At 49.2% G+C, this 26594-nt stretch overlaps 1 protein-coding gene across 1 annotated transcript in view; it reads left to right on the top strand.

Annotated features, from left to right (window-relative positions):
• Atp2b4 (ATPase plasma membrane Ca2+ transporting 4) overlaps positions 1-26594 on the top strand; it is a 47360-nt gene continuing 20766 nt past the window's right edge. The window contains 14 exon segments of the mRNA XM_048357180.1: positions 1-406; positions 839-1507; positions 14233-14430; positions 15111-15368; positions 16454-16579; positions 17039-17170; positions 18266-18301; positions 19977-20138; positions 21543-21757; positions 22887-23129; positions 23911-23953; positions 23956-24151; positions 25315-25546; positions 26216-26395. Of these exon segments, the coding sequence (XP_048213137.1) occupies positions 1315-1507; positions 14233-14430; positions 15111-15368; positions 16454-16579; positions 17039-17170; positions 18266-18301; positions 19977-20138; positions 21543-21757; positions 22887-23129; positions 23911-23953; positions 23956-24151; positions 25315-25546; positions 26216-26395 (2214 nt within the window). The 5' untranslated portion in view covers positions 1-406; positions 839-1314.

The raw sequence follows: 26594 nt of genomic DNA, 5'->3' as shown, positions 1-26594 counted from the left end.
TCGTTCCCTACACTCAGGCCAGCTTGTCTCTCCTGATGACCTTGCAGGGGCCCTGTGCTCTAGCTGAGCTGATAGCTCCCTTATCCTTCCCACGCTGGAGAAACTTTAACTCTCACAAGCTGCAAGCGTGCTATCTTCTCTCCTCAGAAGTCCATCTATCTCCATTAGAAAGGGGGAGAAAAAAAAAAAGATGCCCCCATGTATCATAAACTGCCAGAGAATTTCACTCTCTCCTTTCCCCTGCCCCAGAAGCTTCTAGGAAAGAGAGGAGGGCGAGGCTTAGCCCCCCAAGCCCCAACATCATTGGTTGATAACTATCTCAGACAGCAAATTTTCATACAACTGAGACCAGGCTGTTCTAAGGGACCCCAGTGAGTGGAAGGGTCTTCTACTGGACCACCTTCTGGTTTGTGAATGTCTGTGTTTGGGGGCAGGGAAGAATGTGGAGCAGGGGAGAGGGTGGCCCCCTGGCAGGCTACCCTCCAGATCGCTTGGGTCTGGACTGCTTTCCTAATCTCATCTCACCTCTTACAGGTAAGGCCAGATCCCTCAAGTAGAGAGAGCGTTAGAAATAGAAATATTCAAAACGTTGAAACTGTAGGACTTGTGTGGTTGGGATGAGAGAGGTCAGGCCTGGAGACACATGATCTAAAATAACATCCCTCCATTTCAGTTATTTCCTCCTTGGGGCCTCTTATGGTCCGGTCACTCAACACAGGCCTCGGCCATCAGACCTCAACCCTGGTGCTAGAATGACCACTTTTTGCCCTAGCAGACACTATATCCTCATGGCTGCTCTAATCATTTCTTTTTGTCTGTCTTTACATCTTTATTCCAGAGATCCAGTTGCCATCTGTATCCAGGGAGCCCTCCTCTTCCTCCTCCTGCTGACTCTCTACCACCACCGTTGCTGACTGTTGCTAAGGTTGCCTCCATGGTAACATGCTCATCCTGTTTACACCTCCATCTGGCCAAGTCAGTCTAAGCTAGGAACTTACCTGCCCTGGACAGCTACTTCCAGCCCCATCCCCTTCCAGGGGGGACACCACTCAACGTGACACAAAGTCCATCTTCTACTCAGCTCCCCCGTCCTCTTCCTCCTTCCCCTGTCAGGCTTCAGAAGAAAGGATCTAGATTTGGGGTTTCTCCTCTGACACTTCCTGAACAAGCTATAGTCCGTCTGTTTTATAACTGGGCCCCCGGAAAAAAAGGAAGAAACAGAAAGAAGTGGGGACAAGAACACAGGTGACACTGGCCAGTTGAAAAGAACGCCTCACATCTTCTCTGGTTGAGGGACTGGTAACTGCAGGCAAAATGACGAGCTCGTCAGGACAAAGCGTGCCGACCAGCTTGGCAACTGAGGGCCATGATGGGGAATTTGGCTGTACGTTGATGGAACTGAGGAAGCTCATGGAACTACGTTCAACGGATGCCCTGAACCATATCAATGTCCGCTATGGAAACGTCTCCAATCTCTGCGCTAAACTGAAAACCTCTCCTGTGGACGGTAAAAGCCATTTGAGGGTTGGGTGGTTGGAAAAGGGAGGCTAGTGTTTCAAAATAGAATTTTTCCGTTTCTAGAGAAGGTACATTTCTGGAGACCCAACTGATCTGCTTTTTTGTCTGGTGAAGTCTGAAGCCTGGAGCGCAGAGGGTTAGTCACAAAGAGCCTATGTTTAGGGACTGTGGTAAAACTCTGAAAACTTTTTTTTTTTTTTTGGTTGGTTAATGGGCTTGAACTTAGGGCCTGGGTGCTGTCCCTGATTTTTTTTTTTTTCCTCAAGACTAGTGCTGTACTACTTGAGCCACAGCTCCCTTTACAGCTTTTAGGTGGTTAATCTAGGACCTTACTTCTCCAGGCTAACCTCTAACTGGGATCATCAGGTCTCAGCCTCCTGAGTAGCTAGGATTACAGGTATGAGCCACCAGTGCCTGGCTGAAGACCTTTTGTTCCCCTCATTTTTTTCTGTATCAGTATGCAGAAAAGAGGATGTCCATCTTATAAATTATTTATGGTACCAACATTTTTATCAGTAAGTATTCAAGTTCTTTATTCTGTATCAATCTTTGACTACAAAAGAGTTTGACAGAGTTTTTCCTCTAGTTCACCATCTAGCCATCTACATACTTTATTTGTCTGTATACAGTTGGATGTGGGATGATAAATCTTAAGGTATACGGTTGTGTCCACTGTATCTTTGGATCACTCACTGTTTTCTGTCATGGAATTACCAATGATTTTTTGAACCTGCCTGTTATACTTTTTTTTTTGGCTGTACTAGGCTTTGAACTCAAGGCTATGTACTTTCTGAGAAGGTTGTCTAGTACGTTAGCCATGTCCTTAGGTTATTTTTCTATTTTTTCATCCCACTAGTTCTAACCGTTTTGCCTAGAGCTAGCTCAAACCACAATCCACTGAATAGCTTTGATCATAGAGGTGAACCTCCCAGATTATTTGTTGACGTGAGGCTCTCACAAGCCTTTTGCCTAGGCCTTGTCTCGAATCCCTGTCTTCCCTAGCAGCAGAGTTTAGTCTTAAGTCACTCCACTTGGTCGAATAAACTTTTCTTTTTAGCCAGTACCCGGGTTTGAACTCAGGCCCTCTCACTCTCACTCTGTTTGCTTGCTCAGCTGGTACTCCACTACTTGGGCCATGCCTTCAGTTTGGCTTTTTGGTGGCTGTTTTGGAGATGAAGTCTTTTGGACTTTTCTACTCTGGCTAGCTTTGAAGCTCCATCCTCTAGGTCTCAGCCTTCTGATTAGCGAGAATTACAGGCCTGAGCCACTGGTGCCCAGCTAATATAATTGTTCTTAATCTATTTTTAAAGGAGAATCTAACGAATCCAGCTTTATGTATTCCTCCCTCAGCCATTTATTCGCTGAATAGCACTGAACAGTTCATTCAGCCTTCCTGAGTCTATTCTTCTTTTTTTTGGTCAGTTGTGGAGCTTGAACTCTGAGCCTGGGTGCTGTCCCTAAGCTCAAAGCTAGCTAGTGCTCTACCACTTGAGCCACAGTGCCACTTCCGGTGGTTAATTGGAGATCAGAGTCTCACGGACTTTCCCGCCCCATTTGGCTTTGAACTGTGATCTTAGATCTCAGCCTCCTGTGTAGCTAGAATTACAGGTATGACCCACCAACACCAATAGCACTCTTTTTCTTCTTTAAAAAATAATGTTGATGATACCCAGCTCCTAGAGATACTGGGATTAAAGAATATGTTTATACATGTCCATATTTATTATAGGGATTCAATAAATGAGTTATCTCAGATTAAACCAGAGCCTTTGTGTCTGCGGACATGTCCCAGAACATGAGTCAGAACCTGTGGAAAGCAGCATTTATCCTACCTGGTGCAGTTGCTGCATGTGTGACTGAGGCTGCGTCCATCTTCCCTGCTCGTGGTACGATCTCAAAAAACAGATCTGAGCCAGATGTGGTTGGCTCACGCCTAGCTACTCAGGAGGCTGAGGGTCACTGTTTGAAGTCATCCTGCGCAGAAAAGTCCATGAGACTCTTATCTTCAACTAACCACCAAATAAGCCAGCAGTGGAGCTGTGGCTCAAGTAGTAGCACATGAACCTTCAGCAAAAAAGCCAAGCAAGAGTTTCCAGGCCTTGAGTTCAAGCATACACACACACAAAAGAAAGAAATCCAGATAAGGTGACAATCTTGGCCTCTAGCTGGTACCTAATGGCCTTTGGACACTGCCCACTTTCGCCAGCTACATTTCAAAATATTCACTAACTTTTGAAGCAGTATGGACCTTAAGGTGAGTTTCAACCTCCTGTTTTTGCTAAGATTATACAGGGCTTTACAAACACCCAGCAGAATTGAAGCAGGGCCGGGCACTGGTGGCTCATGCCTGTAATCGTAGCTACTCAGGAGGCTGAGAGCTGAAGATCACAGTTCAAAGCCAGCCCAGGGAGGAAAGTCCCTGACACTCTTCAACTAACCACCAAAGAAGCCAGAAGTGGAATTGTGGCTCAAAGTGGTAGAGCATTAGCCTTGAACAAAAAAAGCTTAGGGACAGCAAGCACCCAGGCCTGGAGTTCAAGCCTCACGACCAACCAAAAAAGGAAAAAAAAAAAAAAAAAAAGAGTTGAAGCAGGGTCTTTCTTTTTCTCATTTCCTGCTATTTTGGTCAGATCTTTCTCCCCTGAAGGCCACCTCAGTAGCTCAGATAGGCTGGAGCCTGGGGAGGTCCTACTAGCAGGATGCAGCCTTTCCATCTTTCACATCCCTTTATGCAGCCATGACTGTTCACTTTCTGACTCCCCAGGAGCTCCCATCCCCACGGAAAACATGTTTTCCTAGTTTTCTCTCAGCCTTGGAAATCAACTGTCATAGACAGGGTAAATGCTCCTGGATTCTTTTCCATGCCTAGGTTCGGTCCTGTGGTTAAAAGCCATCACTTCTTTTTTTTTTTTTTTTTTTTTTTGCCAGTCCTGGGCCTTGGACTCAGGGCCTGAGCACTGTCCCTGGCTTCTTCCCGCTCAAGGCTAGCACTCTGCCACTTGAGCCACAGCGCCGCTTCTGGCCGTTTTCTGTATATGTGGTGCTGGGGAATCGAACCTAGGGCCTCGTGTATCCGAGGCAGGCACTCTTGCCGCTAGGCTATATCCCCAGCCCCAAAAGCCATCACTTCTGATGGCAGGGACCACTCTGGCAATGGACCCTGTCCATGTCTGCATCCTAGGACTCCCCAACCAGGGGAACCCAGCTGCCCCCTGCCATTCTGCTTCCTTAGGTCACAAATATGTGTCCTCATTTTGGTTGTTATTAGTTGATTGGTTTTGTCTTTCTTTCATTTCTTTTTTTTTTTTTTTGGTGGTGGTGTTTGTTTGGATTTGGGTTGGGTGGTGGTCCTAGGGTTTGAACTCGAGGCTTTATACTTGCTAAGCCAGCAAACTACCACTTGAGCCACTCTCCATCCTCCCTCTTGTTAGTTTTGAGACAAGGTCTCACTATGGCCTGGGACCCACTATGTAGCTCAGGCTGGCCTCCATTTCTTAATATTCTGCTTTATCCTGAGTGCTAGGATTACTGGTATGCGCTACCACACCTGGTCTCTGACTCGTTTTCATATGCGATTTACCATACTGCATGTCTCAGAACTGGAGAGTCAGTGTGTTGGGAAGCAACCTTTCATTGGTAAGTTTTAGCTCCTGGTTCCAACAATGATCTCTTTTTTTTTTTTTTTTTTTTTTTTTTTTTTTGCCAGTCCTGGGCCTTGGACTCAGGGCCTGAGCACTGTCCCTGGCTTCTTTTTGCTCAAGGCTAGCAAACTCTGCCACTTGAGTCACAGCGCCACTTCTGGCCATTTTCTGTATATGTGGTGCTGGGGAATCGAACTGAGAGCTTCATGTGTAGGAAGCAAGCACTCTTGCCACTAGGCCATATCCCCAGCCCCCAACAATGACCTCTTTGTACGTGAGAGAAATAAAGTGGTAGCAAAGGAGACACAGAGCAGCTAAGGCATAGGAGTCTCTACCCTCAACAAGACCGATACTGAGCTATTGAGTTGGGCCAGCAGGAAGAAAACAACAACATGAAATGCAGATGCCCTTCAACTGGTGCTATAAAAAGCTAGCCTGTTCACAGAGGACCACACTCAGGTGCCTGACAGCCTAGCATAATTTTGCACCTGTGGGAGGCCCCTGTAGTCTAATAATAGGAATAGAGATATTTACCCAGTGCTTGAATTCTTCTAGTTGGATGCCAAGATGAAATCGATTAAAGAGATTAGAGCCAGGAATGGCGGGGAATGCCTGTCAGCCCAGCAACTCAGGGAGCCAAAGCTGAGAGATTTACCTGAGCCTAGGCAGCATAGCAAAACCCAGTATTAGATAGATAGATAGATGTTGAGGATATTAGTTCATAGAATATGACCCTTTTCCTTGTATTTTTGGGGACCAATAGCATATTTAGTACAGATGGACAGGATTTTTAACTTTTTTAACCACAGCTACTAAAGGACCCTTGTACTTGGGATTTATACCATTCCTGACACTAACATGGTTTTATTACCCTTATTTACACAACTCTAAATGGAGTAGGACTTCATATTCTCTCTTTCCCCGGGGTAAAGAGTTTCAATGGCCTGCCTGAGGGCTTAGTACCAGACAGAATGTGATGGAATGGTTCATGTTTTTTGACTCCGCCTATTAATTCTGTGTCTTACTGTACAGAACAAAAAAAAACCACAGGGAAATCTTGACCCAGACCAGAAAGATCAGACAAAAAGAAGAGTTTTCAATAAATAGTAATCACCCCTCATGGAGCATCATTCAAAAGACTAGTGACAATTTCCCGATAGGCATTGGTGGGACTTCTTAGTGTTCTCTTGTACCTGCCTATGTGTCACCTCTTCTGCAGAGCGGTGGTGTGGCACAAATCCCACTCAGAAAGATGGAGCACCTATGTTATACCCACACAGTGCCAGGGACACAAGGCAGCCTCTATCCCTCTTTCTGCAGAGCTTCTAGGCTAAAAGAAGTTGCATGAAAATGGCAGCTGTTTCAGAAGCAGTGTCAGAAGGGCATGTGGAAGAACAGGGCATTGTGGGAGCACCCCGCTTAAAGCGGTTGCATGGAGAGAAAGGGGGCATGGAGGCTGGAGATGGAACTCCTGTATGTATCATCTAGGAATTACCCAGGGGAGCTCCAGTGTGGCCACACTCTATGGTAATCATACCACTTCCTGAATGCTCCTGGCTTACAGTACAAGCATCTTTGCCTTCACAATTACTAGTAGCTTCTGGGAGCTGAGATTCTCTGGGGATTCGATGGTAGGAGATATCAAGAATCTATTTGAAGATAGCCTGAATTATGATTGTGGTTCATTCGCTTCAGCACTCAGATAAATGTCTTTCATTCCCTTAAGATTCCTGGGATTTTATTGTGTTCTGCCACCATGCCTTTTGAGGACAATGACATACTCTATCAAGAATTGTCCATGTAGCCACTAACTAGCTGAGATATACTGGAACTGGGCTCTTCCTCAGAACAAAATGTGGATACTTATCTCACTTTTTTTTTTATTTTGTGTACGGTTCTTGTGATTGAACCCAGGACCTCACACATGTTAGCAAGTTATTTTTACCACTTTGCTACACTCCCTAGACCTGACATTTCTAGTATACTCAATTTGTTAACAACAATGCCCAGTGCCTGTGACTCACATCTGCAATCCTAGCTACTCAGGAGGCTGAAATTGGAGGATTTAAGTTTGAAGCCAGCCCGGGTAGGAAAGTCTCTGAAACTCTTATCTTATTAACCACCAAAAAGGCAGATTAGAGCTGTGGCTCAAGTGGTAGAGAGCTAACATTGAGCAAAAAAAAAAAAAAAGCTCTAATGGGAAGGGAGGGAAGGGAAATTTTCGGAAAAGGAAAGAAATTCCTAATACTTGGAAGGGGGATGGGGTCTTGTAACACCTGGAGGAGGAGTTGGTGGCTAATGGGAAAGATGCTGAGTGAAAGTACTCTCCCTCTGTGCCCCCCCTTCCTCCGTCCCTCCTCCCCAGAAGGGAACTTCCCAGGTACGCTGGAACTTCCCTGTCTGCTTTGAGCTTCATGCCTGGGGCTGAATTAGGCTGTCAGGGTGAGCCTTCTCTTCCAAACCCAACCCCAAGCTGTTCCTTCTTCTTTGCAACCCAACCCCTCCTTGGCCATGGTTGGCTTCTGGAGTCACTGGCATAATACTGGCAGGCAGGGGTGAGAAAGATCTTGATGGGAGAGTGTGGCTAAGTCTTCTGAACCTGGCAGTCTTCTCTCCATTCTTCCCTCCAGGCCTGGAGCCCTCCTTTCTGCTTCTTTTTGGCAGCTCGGCAGCTCTTACAGTGTTCTCTTTATTTTGATCTCCACCACTACCACCATGCCAAGAATGGAACCCGGTGCTTGTGCCTGCTAGGCAGACACTTTACCACTAAGCTATATCCCCAGCCCCTGGATTGATTGATTGGTTTATTGCCAGTACCGGGACTTGAACTCAGGGCGTGGACACTGTGTTCCTTAGCTTCTTTGCTCGGGACGGGTGTTGTGCCACTTGAGCTCTAGCTCCAATTCTGGCTCTTTGCTGTTTAATTGCAGTTAAGGTTCTGACTGACTTTCCTGCCTGGGCTGACTTCAAACTCCGATCCTCAGCTCTCAGCCTTCTGAGTATCTAGGGTTACAGGTGTGAGCCACCAGTGCCTGGCTCCTGGCTTGATTACTTTTTTGTCTCCTCCTAGTGTTGAACCCTCATTTGGGGGCAGGAAAGAACATAGCTGCCTCCCGTGTTGAGGCTGACATTTTGCTTTCCCTCAGAAGTGGAGCTTTCACTCTTTTTATTTAGCTCCAAAGTGTGAGCCCTGGGGATGCGCCACTGCTGGAAGGAAGGACATGCGTGCAGTCTAGAAGGTGGTGGAGCAGAGGGCTGAGGAGGAAAGCCACCAGGAGCTTTCTCTTCCCTGGATCAGAGCTGGAGGTTTCCAAAAGAAAGCAGAGGGTATAGGGGGCTGGAGAAAGGGAGGCACACCCTGGGGAAGCAGCCGACCTTTGGGCAGGCCAGACTTTAGAGAGCCAAAAAAGGAAAGGAAGGAGCCCGGTCCAGCCCAGCACCTTCCTGCCGTGCTCTTGGATCCATTGCTTTATCTAATGGGGCTCTAGCAGAGAGAGAGCAACCTGGTGATACTGAAACAGGGGAGAGGCTCCACTCTCCTCGAAAGGGTAGCGTTCAGCAGGAGCTGGCTCCACTTCACAGGTCCTCTGATCTACTCCTTTCCCTTTGTGCCTAATTGAGGACCTTAAAGCAAGACTTGCAAAGTGCTTTTTGGTGTGGGTGTATGTGTGAACATATACACACATATACACGCGTATGCACACGCATTCATTATATATACGTATATGTATGGATAGTTATGTGCGTGCACATGCATGTAACATGTGTATCAGGGAGGTGTATGATGGGTACTGAGAATGTAACCCAGGGTCTTTGCACGCTAAAGCGAGCTCTCTGAGCTGCACCCCCAGCCCTTGAAAAGTATCCTGATCCCTGTTCCTATGGACTGCTTGCCAGTTGAGAAACGTCTGCCGTATACTGTCTGTGCGGGAAAGGCAAGGTATCATAACCCAGACACCTGGGAAGTCCCTCCTGATGTCTGTCTGCCCTAGCAACTCCACCCTTCCTGCGGCTGAGTGGCTTCTGATAAAGGGTGCCTCTGCCCACACTGCCCTTGCTGTCTGAGGGATGCTGGTGGCCCAGGCTCTTCCTTCCCGGGGGCTCCATTTCTCCCTTACTTCTCACAGTAGACACAGATGTTCACTCTAGCAGACCGTGGCACCCAGCCTGGGGGCGGGGGCGATGACTTCACGGCTGAACATTCTCTCTGCCTTTCCAGCATAGGGTGCAGTCTGGTTCTTGGGGCCAGAGAGCTTGTGGTTTGGGTGGAGTGTTCTCTCTGCTGTTCTTAGGGACACATTTCCTCTCGTTTTCCTCATGAAGTTCTTGGGGAAGCCCTTTTCCTGTGTTTGCAGCGTTCTCTCCTGCCAAGCTTTCCTTCTTGGCTCCAGGAAGCTATGGAAGCATTTGAGAAACCCCTGCAGAGATCAGGGCCCCAAACGGTATTGGTGTGAAATTACAGCTGCTAGCAGGGTCTCAAATCCTCTCCAGCTAAAAGAATGGAACGGAGAGCCCCAAAATTGGGGCTTGGCGGAGTTCCCAGCCCACGTGGCTTTCCGGTGCGGCCTTTGTGACAGAGAGGATTCCCAAGGCTACTCCAGCTCCCAGCCCTAGCCTGCCCCACCCTGCTGCAAGGCATGCTGGGAACTGGGGAGCCACTTGACTTAAGGTAGCTATTCTCCCAGCTCAAGGTGACTTAAGATTGAGCAGACAGATGAGGAGAAAATGGCCAAAAAGGGAACAACCTGTCACTTTAACTGCATGTCAGCAGGAGCAGGCCTAAGCTTTTATGTGGACCGCAATATGTCATGCCTCCCTTGCTGGGGCCCCCAGAATGCCTTAAGTAGGAGATTCATGGATTGGACTCTTAACAGATCTGATGTCACCATCCCTGAGGACAGGAAAAACACCAGGACTAATAATCACCCCAATTATAGAGCCTGGGAGCTGGGCTGACTGGCTCACATGGCCCTGCCCCGTGATGCAAGCAGTAGGATGGCCAAGCACCCTGTGTGCCGGCTCTGAGGGCTGTTCTCAGGAGACCAGAACTCCACTGACACCTAGCAAGTCCCAGAAAACCGGAACAGGTTGTTCATCCCAGAATGAAGCCTCAGCTGGGTGTAGGTTGACATCCAGTCACCTCCTGTGGGGGATTTAGGCCCTGTCCCCTAGCTCAGGGCGCCCCGTCACCTCGTCAGGCCCCAGTTTGTCTATATGTTGAATGGGTACATAGTAACACCTGGGGTTTGTGATGTTTCCTTGAGAAGGCTCACAGCAATACCCCGGATGTTCGCAGCCTTGTTTATTCTTTGTTCAGTTAATTCAATAGACTTGTGTGTGTTACATGGTGCCCTTGTGGAGGTGGGTGAAAGACAAAGAATAAGTAAGTCCTTAGCACCAAGGCGAGGAGACTTGTTTGCGGAGGAAAAGCAAAGCAGAATGAGGAGGATTGAGCAGAGGACGCTGGGACAAAAAGACCTGGAGCCCAAGGCCTGGAGTGGAAGCAAGTGCAGAGGGTGTTTTCTGAGTAGAAGTTGCGGAACCGGGTGAGCACTTGGTGAAGCAGCTTGTGGGGGCCTGAAGCCCACTGTGTGACTCCAAGTGAAAGCCCTGGGGTGGTATGTGCTAAAGTCAGGTCTTAAAAGAGATCCTTCTGGCTACTGTGTTGAGAAGAGACAACCAGAGAGCGAGAGTGGAACAGACGAGAAAGAAGGTGGGAGACACAGATGCTTCTAAGCTATGGAGCTGAGAGGGGGAAGACAGCCCTGCCTCCTACACCCAGAGTGGGTCGCTTCCAGATATCAGGCTATTGTGATGTCCCTGTAAATGATTTTCATATCGGGTGTCAAGATTTTCCTTCAGAATGTTCTACTAACTCTTTGGTAGTTAATTGGAGGTTAAGAGTCTCAGCCTCCTGAATAGCTGGGTTGATAGGCCTGCCCAGATATGCTATCTCTTATGAAAGAAAAGAAGGTCTTTTTCTCCCACTATGTGGTGAATCCTTCTGCTTCTTCAAAAAAAAAAAAAACCATTCCAAGTGGATTAAGACATCATCAGAACTCCTGTTTCCCTCCAGCACAGCAGTCCCCCATTGAGGCAGCCTTGAAGTCTCCCGTCTGGTCACCGGGGAGGAAGAGCCAGCAAGGACCCGCCCCTGGCTGCCCTTCATTGGCTTAGGGATCCAGATACCCTGCCTGAACTCTCCTTTCCCAGGCCCTTGCTTTCCTTTCCTTTGGGAAACTGACTGTGCAGGGCATGGGGGAGGACGCAGAAAACATCTGGAAAGCTGTTCAGCTTGCTTCTAGGACTTTGTCCAAACCCTGCTCCCCTGCTGAGTTCAGCTGTGCCACTCAGCTGGAGACCGAGAGAGAGGGGGGCCTGGCCCTGCTGCGCTGCCAGAGGGCCTGGAGTATGTATGGCCTTAGGCACCATCTTTCCCTTCTGGAGAATGCCCCTCTCCCCTCCCCACAGTATGGAGGGGGGATCACCCCACCCCCTGTACACCTCCAAGCAAGCTCCCCAGCCTCTCCCTCAGACCCAGGAATACCTGGCAAGTGGGGGAGGGGGGCCTGAGAGTTTAAACTCAGGCTTTCCGCTCTTGCTTGGCCTTTTCTACTCCAAGCTGGCTCTCCACCACTTGGTCCACAGCCGTCTTTCCAGCTTTTGGGTGGCTCCTTGGAAATAACAGTCTCATGGACTCTCCTGAGCCAGGATCCTCAGAGCTCAGCCTAACTGCACAGTTAGGATTACAGTCGTGAGCCACCAGGGCCTGACCAACAGTTCTGTTCTTGGTAGGAAGTGGAGGCAATCGCACACCCTGCTAACAATACTTCCCATCATCAAGAGCTGTCTTCGTGAGGTCCAGTTCAGGTCTCTCCTCATCCTGTGACGGGTCACGCCCTTGGGTGATATTTGTTGCAGAGGGAGAGGTGGCCCTCACACCCTGCCCCCCTCCCCACAAGTGGAAGAGCCCCCTTCATGTCCACAAGCGGGAAGAGGATCCCAGGCCCCACCGCTTCCAGCTTCCACTGGGGGTGGGGGGTCCTTCTCCACCCTGCTCTTGGTGAAGCTCAGCAACTTTCCCCTCCCCTGCTCTTCACCCGCCCCTGCTGACCTGCTTTTAAGACCAAGTTACCCCACCCTGCCTGCGGGGGGGGGGTTGGGGGGGTGGGAACGGGACAGAACCACCACACAGGCGGCCTAGGGCTTCCAGCGCCCAAGCCAGGACTAATTTGCTGCAGTGTGTAAACAACCTGATGAATGCCATCTGGCGCTGAGGGCCTTGGAGGAAGCCCTATCCCTCTCCAGGGTACAGTTCAGAGGCTTCCATTCTCGGGAAGGCAACTGAGAACAATTCTGCCTGTCTCTTGTCCTTCTGGGACTGTGAGTACAGGGTGAGCGAGGTGTGTGGTCACGTGTTGTGTGTGGCAGTGCCTGCAGGATCTGTGGTGAGTGCAGGTGACAGGGTGTGGGTGTGACTGTGATATGTGTGTGGTGTGAGTGTGCACGTATCTAAGTACACTTTTGTTATTGAGAGGAAGCTGGTAATCAACCATGGTGTAGAGCTGGGCCTGGTGGCTCACGCCTGTAACCCTAGCTATTCAGGAGGCTGAGATCTGAGAATCAGAATTCACGGCCACCCAGGCAAGAGAAATCCCCAAGACACTTATCTCCAATTAAGTAGCAGAAAGCCAGAAACAAGAGGTGTGGCTCAAGTAAGGAAAGTACCACCCTTGAATGAAAAAAGACGCCCTGAGTTCAAGCCCCAGTACTGGGGTACGTGTGTGTACATACACACACACACACACACACACACACACACACACACACACACACACACCCCACGTACAATCTGCATAGCCTTGCCTTCTCTCTTTTTTCATTTTTATTTATTTATTTGCCATTCCATCCTGGACTGGCTTGAACTCTGAGCTTGAGCTCCATCCCTGAACTTCTTTTGCCCAAGGCTATATTGCTCTACCACTTGAGCCACAGCGCCATTTTGGCTTTTCCGGAGTAGTTTATTGGAGATAAGAGGGTTTCCTGGACTTTCCTGCCTGAGCTGGCTTTGAACCACAATCTTCAGATCTTAGCCTCCTGAGTACTTAGAATTACAGGTACGAGCCGCCCGTGCCTGGCCTTCTCTTCTTATTCAAGCTGGGTAGTAGTACTTCTCTTAGAACTACTTAGTATTTAGTAGTTAATAGTTGCACACTATTTAATGTGTGAGAGAGACAGAGAAAGCCTGCAGTCTCTCCTGTCCACTGCCTCTCTGCTCCCATGATCCCTTGCAGCTTCAGGTACCTGGCATCAGGACTTGTGGGCAGGCTCCCGTTCTACCTGGTATGGTCTGGAGCAGGTGGCTTGTTTTTTTTTTTTTTTTTTCCTGGCCTTTGTACACCTTGGATGGGAGCTAGTCAGCATTTACCAGCCTTTCCGTGTTGATGGAAAGTTCTGTATGCCTCCAAGGAACGTTTTGGCATTCATGTTCTTCACTGAAACACAACCCATGGGAGCGGATGAAATTTTGAGTCTGCGTTAGCTTATGCTGGTGACTAAAACAAACGAGGCTCTTGTCTTGAGGCCAATTTGTTGAACTTGGCCCCTTTTTTTAAACTAAAAGTTCCTTACCTGTGGAGTCTTGGCCAAATCAGGATGGGTGGCCACCCTCACTGGGTCAATCCCATAGCCCGATGAGAAAGCCAAGAGGTCTTTGTGCATGTGCTGGTCTTAGGGCTTGAACTCAGGGCCTTGGCACTGTCCCTGAGCCGCTTTTGCTCAAGGCTACTACCCTACCACTTGGGCCACACAACTCCACTTCTGGCTTTTTGGTAGTTTAATAGAGATGAGAGTTTCACAGACTTTCCTGCCCAGGCTAGCTTTGAACTGCAATCCTCAGATCTGAGCCACCTGAGTATGAGAAGCTAAGATTAAAGATATAAGCTACCAACACCCAGCACCAAGAGGTCTTCTTTAAAGGGGTCTTGTTAAGGGGTCTCTTCTGAATCACGTTCTGTTATCATTTCTCTTTCATCCATTTATTCATTCATCTGCTATCTCATCTCCTTTTCAGGTCTATCAGGGAACCCTGCAGACCTGGAGAAACGTAGACGTGTGTTTGGAAAGAACTTGATCCCTCCAAAAAAGCCCAAAACCTTCTTAGAATTAGTGTGGGAAGCGCTTCAAGATGTCACACTCATCATCCTGGAGATCGCAGCCATCATCTCGCTGGTCCTGTCCTTCTATCGCCCCCCTAGTGGACAAAATGAAGGTGAGTGTGTGAGCAGCTCCCATCTCCCCGCTCTGGGCTCTTCTCTCTATTGGTAATTGGCAGGTGATCGCATAAAAGTTTTGCCTAGCCGGTGCTGGTGGCTCACGCCTGTAATCCTAGCTACTCAGGAGGCTGAGATCCTGAGGATCGTGGTTTGAAGCCAGCCCAGGCTGGAAAGTCGATGAGACTCTTACCTCCAATTCATCACAGAAAAAGCCAGAAGTGGCCCTGTGGCTCAAGTGGTGAAGCGCTATCCTGGAGTACGAGGAGTCCAGAGGACAACAGCGCCCAGACCCAGAGTTCAACCGGCAAAAAAAAAAAAAAAAGTTATGGCCCTCCTCCCATCAAATCTGTCCTCTGCTCTTAGCTAACTCTCAAGACCCTGCTTCTCCAAGGGCTCCCACTGTGCCTGGCACTCTGGGAAAGAGCAGAAAGGGCCTGACCATGTTAGGAGTCCCTCAGTCATTCCCAGGGCCAGCCTTGATATTCCGTCTGCTGCTTAGTCATTCGCTTCCTTCCGATTAGCATAAACAGTTGTAGTGTTGGTGGAGAGACGGTGCTTCACTCTGCTGCCCTGATTTCCTTGGAGTTTTGTGCTTTGTTCCTCTGACCTTCCACTTTACAGTTCTTTATGTCAACAAAAGCCCCTCAGTGACTCCTTCTCTCCCTTTCCTGGATAGCCTGTGGTGAAGCCGTTGCCAGCCCAGAAGATTCGGAGGAGGCAGAAACTGGCTGGATCGAGGGAGCGGCCATCCTGGCCTCGGTGATTATCGTGGTGTTAGTGACCGCCTTCAACGACTGGAGCAAAGAGAAGCAATTTCGGGGGCTACAGAGCCGCATTGAACAGGAGCAAAAGTTCTCCATTATCCGGAATGGGCAGCTCATCCAGCTGCCTGTGGCTGAGATCGTGGTGGGGGATATTGCCCAGGTCAAGTACGGTGAGAGTGCCACGTGTCTTGTATCAACTACACACACACACACACACACACACACACACACACACGCTTGAGGAGTAGGACCATTGTGCATGCTGGACTTCACTGGAGATTTAAAAAGATTTAAAAAATAAAATAAAAACCCATGCACTGGGCTGGGAATATGGCCTAGTGGTAGAGCGCTTGCCTCATGTATATGAAGCCCTGGGTTCGATTCCTCAGCACCACATATATATAGAGAGAGAGAAAAAGCCAGACGTGGCGCTGTGGCTCAAGTGGTAGAGTGCTAGCCTTGAGCAAAAAGAAGCCAGGGACAGTGCTCAGGCCCTGAGTTCAAGCCCTGAGTTCAAAACCCATGCATGAAGTTGTGTTGGCTTCTAGGCTAGAGTTTAAGGAGGTAATAGAAGGAATTTCAAAGAAAGCAGTAACTGAAACTCTCACATTGGTCAGACTTGTGTGCTCTGTAATAGCAGGGTAGGGGGAAAAAGTAATCATTTGAGTTTCTAGTACTTAGAAAGAAATCTGTCCCCACCTGCTGAACCTACCTGTTTTCTTTCCTTCCTTCCTTCCCTCCTTCCTTCCTTCCTTCCTTCCTTCCTTCCTTCCTTCCTTCCTTCCTTCCTTCCTTTCTTCCTCCCTTCCTCCCTTCATCCCTCCCTTCAGGTCCCCTTCCCTCCCTCTCTCCCTCCACTCCTTCCTCCTTTTTCCCTCTTTTTCTATTTTTTTCCTTCCTTTTTCCTTTCCCCTTCTTTCTTTCTTTCTTTCTCTCTATTTCTTTCTCTTTCCTTTTTTCTCTCCTCTTTTTCTCTTTTGTTTTCTTTCTTTCTCTCCTTCCTTCTTTCCTTCTTTCTCCCTCTCCCTCTCCCTCTCTCTCATGTGTATCTGGGAATTGAACCCAGTACCTACATACTCTAGGCAAGCACTCTGACAGTGTGCCACCTTCAAGCATGGAGTTACCTCTGAAATTTGTCCGAGTCCTCGCTGGGCCGGCGCTGTGGGAGGGCTGGCAGGAGGAGGCCCGAGATGGGGTCAGAAGCCCGAGATCCCCACACTTCTGTCCGTCATTGTCTCCTTCCTTTGTGTGCCAGGTGACCTGCTTCCAGCAGATGGGGTGCTGATCCAGGGGAACGATCTGAAGATAGACGAGAGCTCTCTGACAGGAGAATCGGACCATGTCAAGAAGACACTGGAGAAAGACCCCATGTTGCTTTCAGGTATCTCTTCCTGCTGCCCAAGCTCTCATTACCTCACCCCTCCTCTCCCACTCCGCAGCCAGACAGCCATGAGTCCTGGCCCCTGCTATCTCTCCTAGCCTGTTCCTGTTCCTTCCTTTGGGCCCACGTCGGGCCGTAGTGTATTAGAAGGTTCATCACAAAGGTATTAGGCAACCTACAATAGGTTTCTATGAGACAGGCGGGCACTGTAGAGGCCTTCGAGGGTCTCTCTGTCTGAGAGGCTGGTGCAAAGTTAAATACATTTTCTCCCTTCATCTCAACTTGCTCCAGTTTTAAACGGGCTCAGTGTGTGACCTTTAGTTTTTACTATCTGCTAAGAAAAGTGGGCATGGTAGTAGGGAGGGAGGGATGATATTTTCTTCTAAATTTGTGCTTCGTACAAAATCCTGTCTAGGAATAAACAACGCCCCTTCTTATCTTTTATCTTTCCCATTCTAGGGACCCACGTAATGGAAGGTTCTGGCCGAATGGTAGTAACTGCTGTCGGGATCAACTCCCAGACAGGAATCATCTTCACCCTCTTAGGGGCCAGCGATGATGAGGACTTAGAGGAGGAGAAGAAGAAGAAAGGTAAGGAACATGCGGAATGAGATGCTCTTTCTTCTCATCCCCATGGATGAACTGAAAGCAAAAGAGCAGATCTAGATGGAAACATCGGACAGAATGAAAAGGCAGAGCTACCCAACACCCTCTCCCCCCGCGCCCCTCCCCCTCCCCCCCCCCCCCCCCCCCGGGGCTCAGGGCTTCCAAGTCTGGTGTCATTCGAGCCTCCATTCCTGTGTTCTGGGTGTGTTGTGAAGGGCTGAGTCAACCTTGCCCAAAGTGAGCTGATAGGCGCTCTCACCAAAGTGCCCTCTGGGTTTCCTTTTCCTCTAAGATCAGGGAGTAAATGAGGCATCATAACTAAGGGGAAACTGACTCGAAGGATCAAATTGGTTCCTGCGGAAGCTTTGGGCTCTTGAGGCCGAGAGACACGGCTGCTAGAAGAGTGGGAACAGACGGATAGCATCATCCCATCTCCCCCCAAAAGTTAGCCCAGGCTTTGCCTGTCAGTTTTTCCTGAAGTAGCAATCACAGCCGAAAGAAAAAGATACAAAAACCCAAATCAACACCTTTGTCTGAGCCTTCCATCTTCCCCTGGGGAGAGATGGATTGCTGCCACTTGAGGCCAGACCACCATCTTGGACTGTTAGTCGGGGGCACACTTTCTCCCAGAAGCAGACGATTCGTTTCCACCGCCGCTGCCTGCAGGTGAATGAGGAGGAAGTTTGCCCGGTGCTGTGGAATTGACAGGAAGACGCTTTTCAGGGCCTTTGCCGCATGGCAGAAACAGTGCCCACCTCTCACTCCCTAGCCTTTCCTCTTTTTCCAAGAAAAATGGACCCAGGCCCCAACAAGCATCCTCCCTCCCCAGCCGTAGCCGTGCTCCAGGAGAACGCAGCGTGAGCGCCCCTACGAGCACGCCGCCTGCCGTCCCAGGGATTCACTGGAGCCTTTAGGAAGAATGAGCAAGCAGAAATGTGGGAGTCTTTTTACATTTATTTCCCTGTCCTACAATCTGTTCCTTCGCTGTAGCCCTTCTGGGCTGCCAGCAGGACCAACAAATTGCATAGCCCCATCTCTTTTGGATCTCCACCCCCACCTTTCTCTTTCTTGTCCAAACAGGTAAAAAACAAGGAGTCTCTGAAAATCGCAACAAAGGTAACCTCTCCACCCACTCATTCACCATTTCTACCTGCCCACGCTCAAACCAGCTCCTTTCCAAGCTGTCATCTGCCTTCTCTCCTTCCCTCCCCATCATGTTTTCTGCTGCCCCTGGTCCAGATTCTTTATTCTGAGGAAGGTGCAGAGATCTGGGGGTGGGCTGAAGGTCCCAGTCCCATAGAAGACAGGACAGCAGCACCCTCTGCTGGTGACTCGCAGCAATAATGTTCTGCTTCTCTTGGGTGTGAGGATGGATCTGCTCTTCCCAGGGTGCCCGCGGTCATTGGTTTCTAGGGTGGATGTCTTTGCAGTCCTTACCACGGAGGGCAGTGGGCCGGACAGTCCTGCACCCTCCTCCTCCCAGCCACTTCACCTGTGTCTTCTTGTCTGGATTCTTTCTCTGCTGGTCTGCTCACGGGTGCTCAGAGAGAGCCCTTCCTCTGGCTCTCTCTCCCACTCTTTTCTTTTCTTCCTGCCACAGTCTGTCTTGCCCCTCCTGGTCTGGTATGTGTTTCTCTTTTGAGTGGCCATCTTGTCATCCTGTCTCTGTCTTGTTTGTGTGTGTGTGTGACACCACAGACCGCCTCTCAGAAAGGGACCCTGGTAGTCCAGCGGGAAGCACTCTCTTGAGCAGCGATTAGAGACCTGTTCCCTTTGTGTTAGCATATCACAGTCAATCCTTCGCCCAGTTAGAGAACCAGGACTAAACGGGAACAGTTCCTTAGTTTTAGGTCTCTTTAATTCTTCTAAAAGCAAAAATCCCTGCTTTCTCCTATTCTGGGGACCCTTTTATATCAGCTTCTTTCCCCTCCCCAGAATACGTAATCCCAGGCCCTACTCTTGACCCTCCTCCACCCCACCTTGGTGGAGAAAGGGGATTCCCTTTCCCTATCCTTCAACATTTTTTTTTTAAGTTGGGAGGCTTGAACTCTAGGCCTGGGCACTGTCCCTGAGCCCTTCAGCTCAAGGCTAGTGCTCTACCACTTTGAGCCACAGCGCCACTTCTGGTTTTCTGGTGGTTCATTGGAGATAAGCGTCTCACGGACTTTCCTTCTCTGGCTGCCTTCAAACCGTGATCCTCAGATCTCAGCTTCCTGAGTAGCTAGGATGACAGGCGTGAGCCACTGGCATCCGGCATCTTTCAACTTTTTATATAAGGAGAAACTAGAAAATGTCTTGGGTCTGAGAGGCTGCAGAGGAAGAAATAGGAGGGAGAAACATTTTAACAAAGTAGGTTATTAGAAGCTTCTGCCAGCCTTCCCCTTTTAGGCTTTTTCTGCAGTGAGCCTTGACTATGTAAACACTGGATTCCAGGAAGGATGGTGTTGGTAACAAGGCTTAGTGGCAAGCTAAATCCCCTTGCTGGAATAAACCTGGCCTGGAGTTCTGAGATGGCGCCAGGGAGTTGCCAGTGTGAAGAGGAAGTCCAGGCCCTAGAGATGCTCCTTCAGCTCTGGTTATTAGCCTCCCATTCCAGAGTCCCTAACGAAGAGTTGCAGGCCAGGCCCATGTCCAGCATTGGGAAGAAGGGTGGTCTCAGAATTAATGTCAGGGGCACAACAAGATAGGGGTTTTGTTGTTGTTGTTTGTTTGTTTATTTGTTTCTACCTCTCTGCTGCTCAGAGCTGTATCACCTTGTCTGCTCATTCATCTGTTTCTGTGTACACCCTAGCAAAGACCCAGGATGGGGTAGCTTTGGAAATCCAACCACTCAACAGCCAGGAGGGGGTGGACAATGAGGAGAAGGAGAAGAAGGTAACCAAGGTGACCAAGAAGGAGAAGTCGGTGCTGCAGGGCAAGCTCACGCGCCTGGCCGTGCAGATCGGGAAAGCCGGTGAGTCAGACCGCGAGGCCTGCCTGCCTGTCTCTGGAGATGGCCAGCCTCCATCTCCTGCGCTGCGCTGCACCTGCCACGGCGGGCAGAAAGAAAGCGGCAGAGGCTCCTGGGTGGCTACTGTACTGAACATTTTGGGCACCATAGAAAGTTCTGTAGGAGTGTATATTGTCCCAGCCTCTTCATTCTAGCTAATTTTGATTGCCTTGAAGACTCTTTGCCTATAAACTTAGCCTGGATGAGATGAAGCACAGAGGCAAGTTATTGAATCTGGCCCACAGGTTTGAAACATTAAAGAGACCTCAACAAACCCTATTCTATCCATTCCTCGTTATTCTCTGGGGCACAAGCTCTCTGAAGACTGACCGGTAGTCTCTACTGCTTTGTTTTGCATGTCAAGTCAGGCTAGGACTTGGGGCGGCGAGTGCCTTCCCCCACCCAGAACGTGAGCACCTCCCTAAGTTTTGTGCTGCAGGTGACTGTCCTGGCCCTAGTCCTGGCCTTAGTCAAAGCCAAGCACAAACAAATATGTTTCTGTCGGTATCATTTCTCCCAGGCCTGCTCTGGGGACCCTGAATCATCAGGCTATCAGGAAAAGCCAAGGCAAAACCTGACAAGATAGGATGATAGTTACCTACCAGTGTGCTCTACCAGAAGCTTCTCTGTGCCTTAATTTTATCACCTTGAAAGGGAAAATGATGGGATTGACGATGGAGCTCAGTGGTACAGCTCTTGCTTTGCATTCACTAGGCCCTGGAATCAATCCCCAATATCCCAGAGGGGTGGGGGATCCAGAGAGGGGACCAAACAGTAATCCACCTTAGCAGGCAGTTGTGAGGTGGTGATTAAGGACATGTCTGGCCCACAGTAAGCACCATATACATTTCTGCTAACACTTTCCTGTGTGATGTAATAGAGAAGGATCGACCTATATGGATGATGTGCTAGCGCTGCAGGGGCGTGCTTGTCACCAGCATTGTAAATTGTCTCACATTTGTAAGCTAAGAGAAGACAAGTCAGAATTGATAAGCTATCAGTAAATGGACAAATATAGTGTCTATATTAGGGACTGTGGAATGAACTCACCAGATACTGTTTGAGAAAGCAGGCCGGTCCTCTTAGTAATGAATGGGAAATGTGATCTGGTACCTGGTCCCCATCAGAGTCAATGGCTAGTCCAAAGCCATGAGTCACAAATGCAGGATGCAGAATACAATCTGTCTTTAGACCCATTGTGTTTAGATCCAGGATCTTTTGTCTTAGAAGATTTTAGTCTGACTCCCTAAAGCTGATGGTCTTAAAGTCCGTTTGAAAGGTGGGCTACAGTCTGGGCTGGTCTCGCTCTGGCTGGAGCCTGGGACGACCCTCAGGCCTGGCTCACGCGTGCCTTGTTTTCCTGGACAGGCCTGCTCATGTCTGCTATCACAGTCCTCATCCTGATTCTGTACTTTGTGGTCGACAACTTCATAATCCAGGGCAGGGCATGGCTCCGTGAGTGCACGCCCATCTACATCCAGTACTTTGTCAAGTTCTTCATCATCGGCGTCACCGTACTGGTGGTCGCTGTGCCAGAGGGACTGCCCTTGGCTGTCACCATCTCTTTGGCCTATTCTGTGAAGGTGAGACTAGAACAATTCTGTTTGTTTTTTTTTTAAAAAATAGAAATAATAGATGACATTATTGAGAAAGATTGTGTGTGTGTGTGTGTATATGTGTGTGTGTGTGTGTGTGTGTGTGTATACTTTTTAAAAAGTATCCTTTGGGCTGGGAATGTGGCCTAATGGTAGAGTACTTGCCTTGCATGCATGTAGCCCTGGGTTCGATTCCTTAGCACCTCACAAATAGAAAAAGGCTGGAAATGGTGCTGTGGCTCAAGAGGTAGAGTGCTAGCCTTGAGCAAAAAGAAGCCAGGGACAGTGCTCAGGCCCTGAGTCCAAGCCCCAGGACTGGCCAAAAATAAATGAATAAATACATACATACATACATACCTTGGAGTGGCCCAAGGTCAAATAGCTAATAATTTCCAGAGTTGATATTCAAACCAACTGTTTTCTGTTTCCAATACTTTCCAAAGAAAGTTTGTCCCATCGACTAGCCAACAATGAGCCGTAAAATGTGTACCAGCCACTGACTGTAGCATTGAGGATTCCACAGCAAATGGAACAACCCCACGCCCCTGGCCTTTCAGAGCCTGTATCCCAAAAGATGGGGACCACAAATAAAATGTCAGTTGAGGGACTTCAAAACAGAAATTCCATAATGTTAACCCCAAAGATGATGCTTTTTATAGGGCAAGAGTTGGGCTCTGAAATACATCTTCTTTAACAAGGTCTGTCTCTAGGTAGCATTTTGACATTTGATGTTGGTTGAACTCTGCTACACTAGAGTTTGTGGATTCCTTCTGTAGTGATTTCTTAAGGTTAAATTTTAGAAGAAAAGGCACGTGTCTCCTAAACTTACAGAATAATTCTGGGAACAATTCTGTTCTTCGGTTTAAGGATAATCTATTCTGTCTGGCACAAACTTTGGGCAGCGTCTCACAGGAACACAAATCCCTGGCAATGGGGACGCGCTGCATGGCCTTTCCTTTCTTCAGTGGTTAAATAAACCAGTAAACTCTTTTTTAAAAAAACGCACAGAAAGAGTATCTGGCCACGTGGAGAGATGCTGGCTAGGACGTGGCCTTTGACCCATGTTTGGGTGCTCCTGGTAGGCCCTCTCTCAAGTCCTTTCTCATTTCTTTTGTAGAAAATGATGAAGGACAATAACCTGGTGAGACACCTGGATGCTTGCGAGACCATGGGCAACGCCACAGCTATTTGCTCTGACAAGACTGGCACACTGACCATGAATCGCATGACGGTGGTACAAGTCTATGTTGGGGAGACCCACTACCGTCACATCCCAAGCCCTGATATCATTGTGCCCAGGGTCCTGGACCTTATTGCCAATGGCATTTCCATCAACAGTGCTTATACCTCCAAGATTCTGGTAAGTCCCACCTCCGCCTGGGCACCAGGAGTGGGCACCGGGAGGAGAACATATCTCTTCTTGTTTATTCTTCTTGCATCGCCATCCCGTGTCCCATTTCTCACTCTTGATTGAATGTGTATGAGGAGAAACTGGGCATCGGCCTATGGGAATTGATGGAGGGATGGGAATAACACCTGTAGAAATCAAGGGCCCCCGCCAGACACCAGTGACTAATACCTGTAATCCTAGCTACTCGGGAGGCTGAGATCTGAGGATCACAGTTCAAAACCAGCCCAGGCAGAAAAAGTCCATGATATTCTTATCTCCAATAAACTACTCAAAAAGCCAGAAGAGGAACTGTGGCTCAAAGTGGTAGAACACTAACCTTGAACACCAAGAGGCTCAGGGACAGCATCCAGGCCCTGAGTTCAAGCCCCAGGACCAGCAGAAAGAGACAGACAGACAGAGAAAAGAAAGAAACTGAGGGCCCTCCATTTACCTCATCATGGCAGTGTCTCTGAGGGAGGGGAGCTCGAATTCTTAGCAGACTTGGTTTATCTGCAGTAAATTGCTCACTTTGCAAAACTAACCCTGCACTACCACTGGAGTGATTTTAAATTTTGAACTTGGATGGCTTTGGGATTGAGATTTCCTCACCATCTGCTTACCTTTGAAAAGACATAAGCAAACTCTGCCTCCCCCGTGGGTTTGGGTCTGTCTGGGATCCTCAACCTCCCTGAGTTGTCCCTGTGTCTCCCAGTATCTCTTCATTCATCACGTGTCTATTTTTTCCCGTCAGCCTCCTGAGAAGGAGGGAGGCCTCCCACGGCAGGTGGGCAACAAGACGAGTGTGCCCTGCTGGGCTTCGTCACGGATCTGAAGCAGGATTACCAGGCCATACGCAATGAGGTGCCCGAGCAGACGCTGTACAAGGTGTACACCTTCAACTCCGTGCGCAAGTCCATGAGCACCGTCATCAGGAAGCCCGAGGGGGGCTTCCGCATGTTCAGCAAGGGCGCCTCTGAGATCATCCTGCGCAAGTGAGCACCCATCCCTTTCTCCTTGCCCTCAGGGTGGAAGGTCAAGTGACAGGCTCCACACTGAGCCACTCTAAATGATGAGCAAGCCCCCCCCCCCCAGCCAGCCCGAGACATCTCACTAATGCTGAGCACTGACTCAGACCAGGCGTTTATTTTAAGGACTTGAGGTAGCTCCTTTTACTTAATCCTCACAACTCTCTGTGGTACGTAGCAATTGCCCCTGTGTTACCATAAGAAAACAGAGGTTCAGGGCAGTTGTGCAGCTTGCTCAAGGAAATCCAGAGAATAGAAATCTTAGCCCCATCAAAGAATCCTCAGGATTCTTATTTCCAGCCAACCAGCAAAAAGCCAAAGTTGCAAGTGTTGGCTCAAGTGGTGGGGTGCCATCTGTGAGCAAAAGAAAAAAAGAAAGCATGAAGCTCTGAGTTCAAGTCCCAGTACCAGCAGACCACCCCCCCACACACAAAGTGGCTAGTTGAACCAACTTGAGTATAGGTCCAGTAGAGCTTATTAATCAGCACCCCAACTTCAACATCCCAGCTTGGCTGCAACCACCCTCTTTTCATCAGCATGTTCCTGTTTAGTATCCCCTATGTGTTTTTGTTTTTGCTGTGTGTGGGGGTAGTGGGTGTGGGTGTGGGGGGTGTGTATGTGAGCGCACACCACATGCCAGTCCTGGAGTTTGAACTCAGGGCCTGGGCTCTGTCCCCAGGTTCTGTTGTTCTAATGCTCTACCCCTTGAGCCACGGCTCTACTTCCAGCCTTTTGGTAGTTAATTGGAGCTAAGAGTCTCACAGACTTTTCTGCTCTGGCTGTCTTCAAACTGTGATCCTCAGATCTTCGCCTCCTAAGTAGCTAATATTACAGGCACGAGCCACAGGTACCTGGCTGAAAAGATTTCTCTTGCTTCTAAGAAGTTCAGAAGAGCCAATGGTCTTAGCATTGTGCTCATGCTCCCTGCCCACCTAGACCCCATGAATCCTTGGGGCGCCCTTCCCCCACCGCCTTAGAAAGAGGGACCCATCTCGGTGATGGGTAAAGGAGAACTTTGACCAAAGACAGTTCTTAGGGAGAGCGCAGAGTTGTCAGAATGTCTATGATTATGTGAGCCGATACAGTAGGAAGAGAGGGAGACAATGATTTCTGATTGCGGGCTTTTCCAGGTGTAATAGAATCTTTGATAAGAAAGGAGAAGCGGTGCCATTCAGGAGCAAGGACCGAGATGACATGGTCCACAGTGTTATTGAGCCCATGGCCAGCGAGGGACTCCGGACCATCTGCATAGCTTACCGGGATTTCGATGATGGAGAGCCCTTGTGGGAGAACGAGAATGATATCCTCACGGAGCTGACCTGTATCGCCGTGGTGGGCATTGAGGACCCTGTGCGCCCAGAGGTGAGTCTTGGTCATGGAGAAAGAGCAAGAAAAAAAATGAACCACCTTGTCCCAAAGGCTGCGAGCCTAAGCACAAGCCTAATGAGAAGCCATTTAGGGGGGTCCCAAGAAGTGGGAGCTAGTTCTGAGTTGAGTTGTGACCCCAGGGAAGTTGCCTGCCTGCTGCTCCAGCATAGAGAAAGGTCTTTCTGTGCCTCTCACCTCCCACTGCTGCTGTGGATACCACGAGTCATGCAGACAGATAGATGGGCTGGCCTCGATCAAGGCCAAGGCCGGCAAGGGTACCCTGAATTGAGGAGACTGCGAAGAGCTGATAAGGTGTTGGCACCTGGGCTAGTGGACAGAGTCAGATTCTACTCAGAAGGAAAGCCATCGCCTGGTCCCCAGATGCCGTCCTGCCCTGCCAAGAGCTTGCGGGACTAAGGGGACACCCTGGTTCACACCTGGCTTCTGAAGCAGATTTCCCTTCAACTGGCAAGACAGTGAGAGCAATTCCGATGTGACTGTTACAAGGTTGGACAGAAATAAGGTGGCACTGAGTGCTATAAAAATGACCAGATGCAGCCCGCGCCCTACGGCCCAGCTGGTAGCTGGACAGTGGCAGGTTAGGTATGACTACTTAGGTTAGGTATCACTACCCCCTCACCCACCTCTCTTCTTTCTCCATAGGTACCAGAAGCTATTGCCAAATGCAAACGAGCTGGCATTACTGTCCGAATGGTGACGGGTGACAATGTCAACACTGCTCGGGCCATTGCCACCAAATGTGGCATCCTGACACCTGGAGACGACTTCTTGTGCTTAGAAGGCAAAGAATTCAATAGGCTCATCCGCAATGAGAAGGGAGATGTAAGTCCTGGGTGGGAGGAGCCAGGCCCTTGGGCTGCCGGGGGCGGGGCGTCTGGGACAGGTGGGTGGCTTCTAAACAGAAAGCTGTTCATAGTGAAACATCTCTTGCTACAAAAGCCGCCCAGATGGTGAAAGGGGGGAGTTGTCTCTCTTCATTCACAAGTTATCGTCTGAGACAGAACCACTGATTTTTTTTTCA

The sequence above is a fragment of the Perognathus longimembris genome, chromosome 11 (genome assembly GCF_023159225.1).
Source record: "Perognathus longimembris pacificus isolate PPM17 chromosome 11, ASM2315922v1, whole genome shotgun sequence".
NCBI lineage: Eukaryota > Metazoa > Chordata > Mammalia > Rodentia > Heteromyidae > Perognathus > Perognathus longimembris.
Note: the sequence above shows the minus strand (reverse complement) of the source record. Positions and strands in the feature narration are given on the sequence as shown.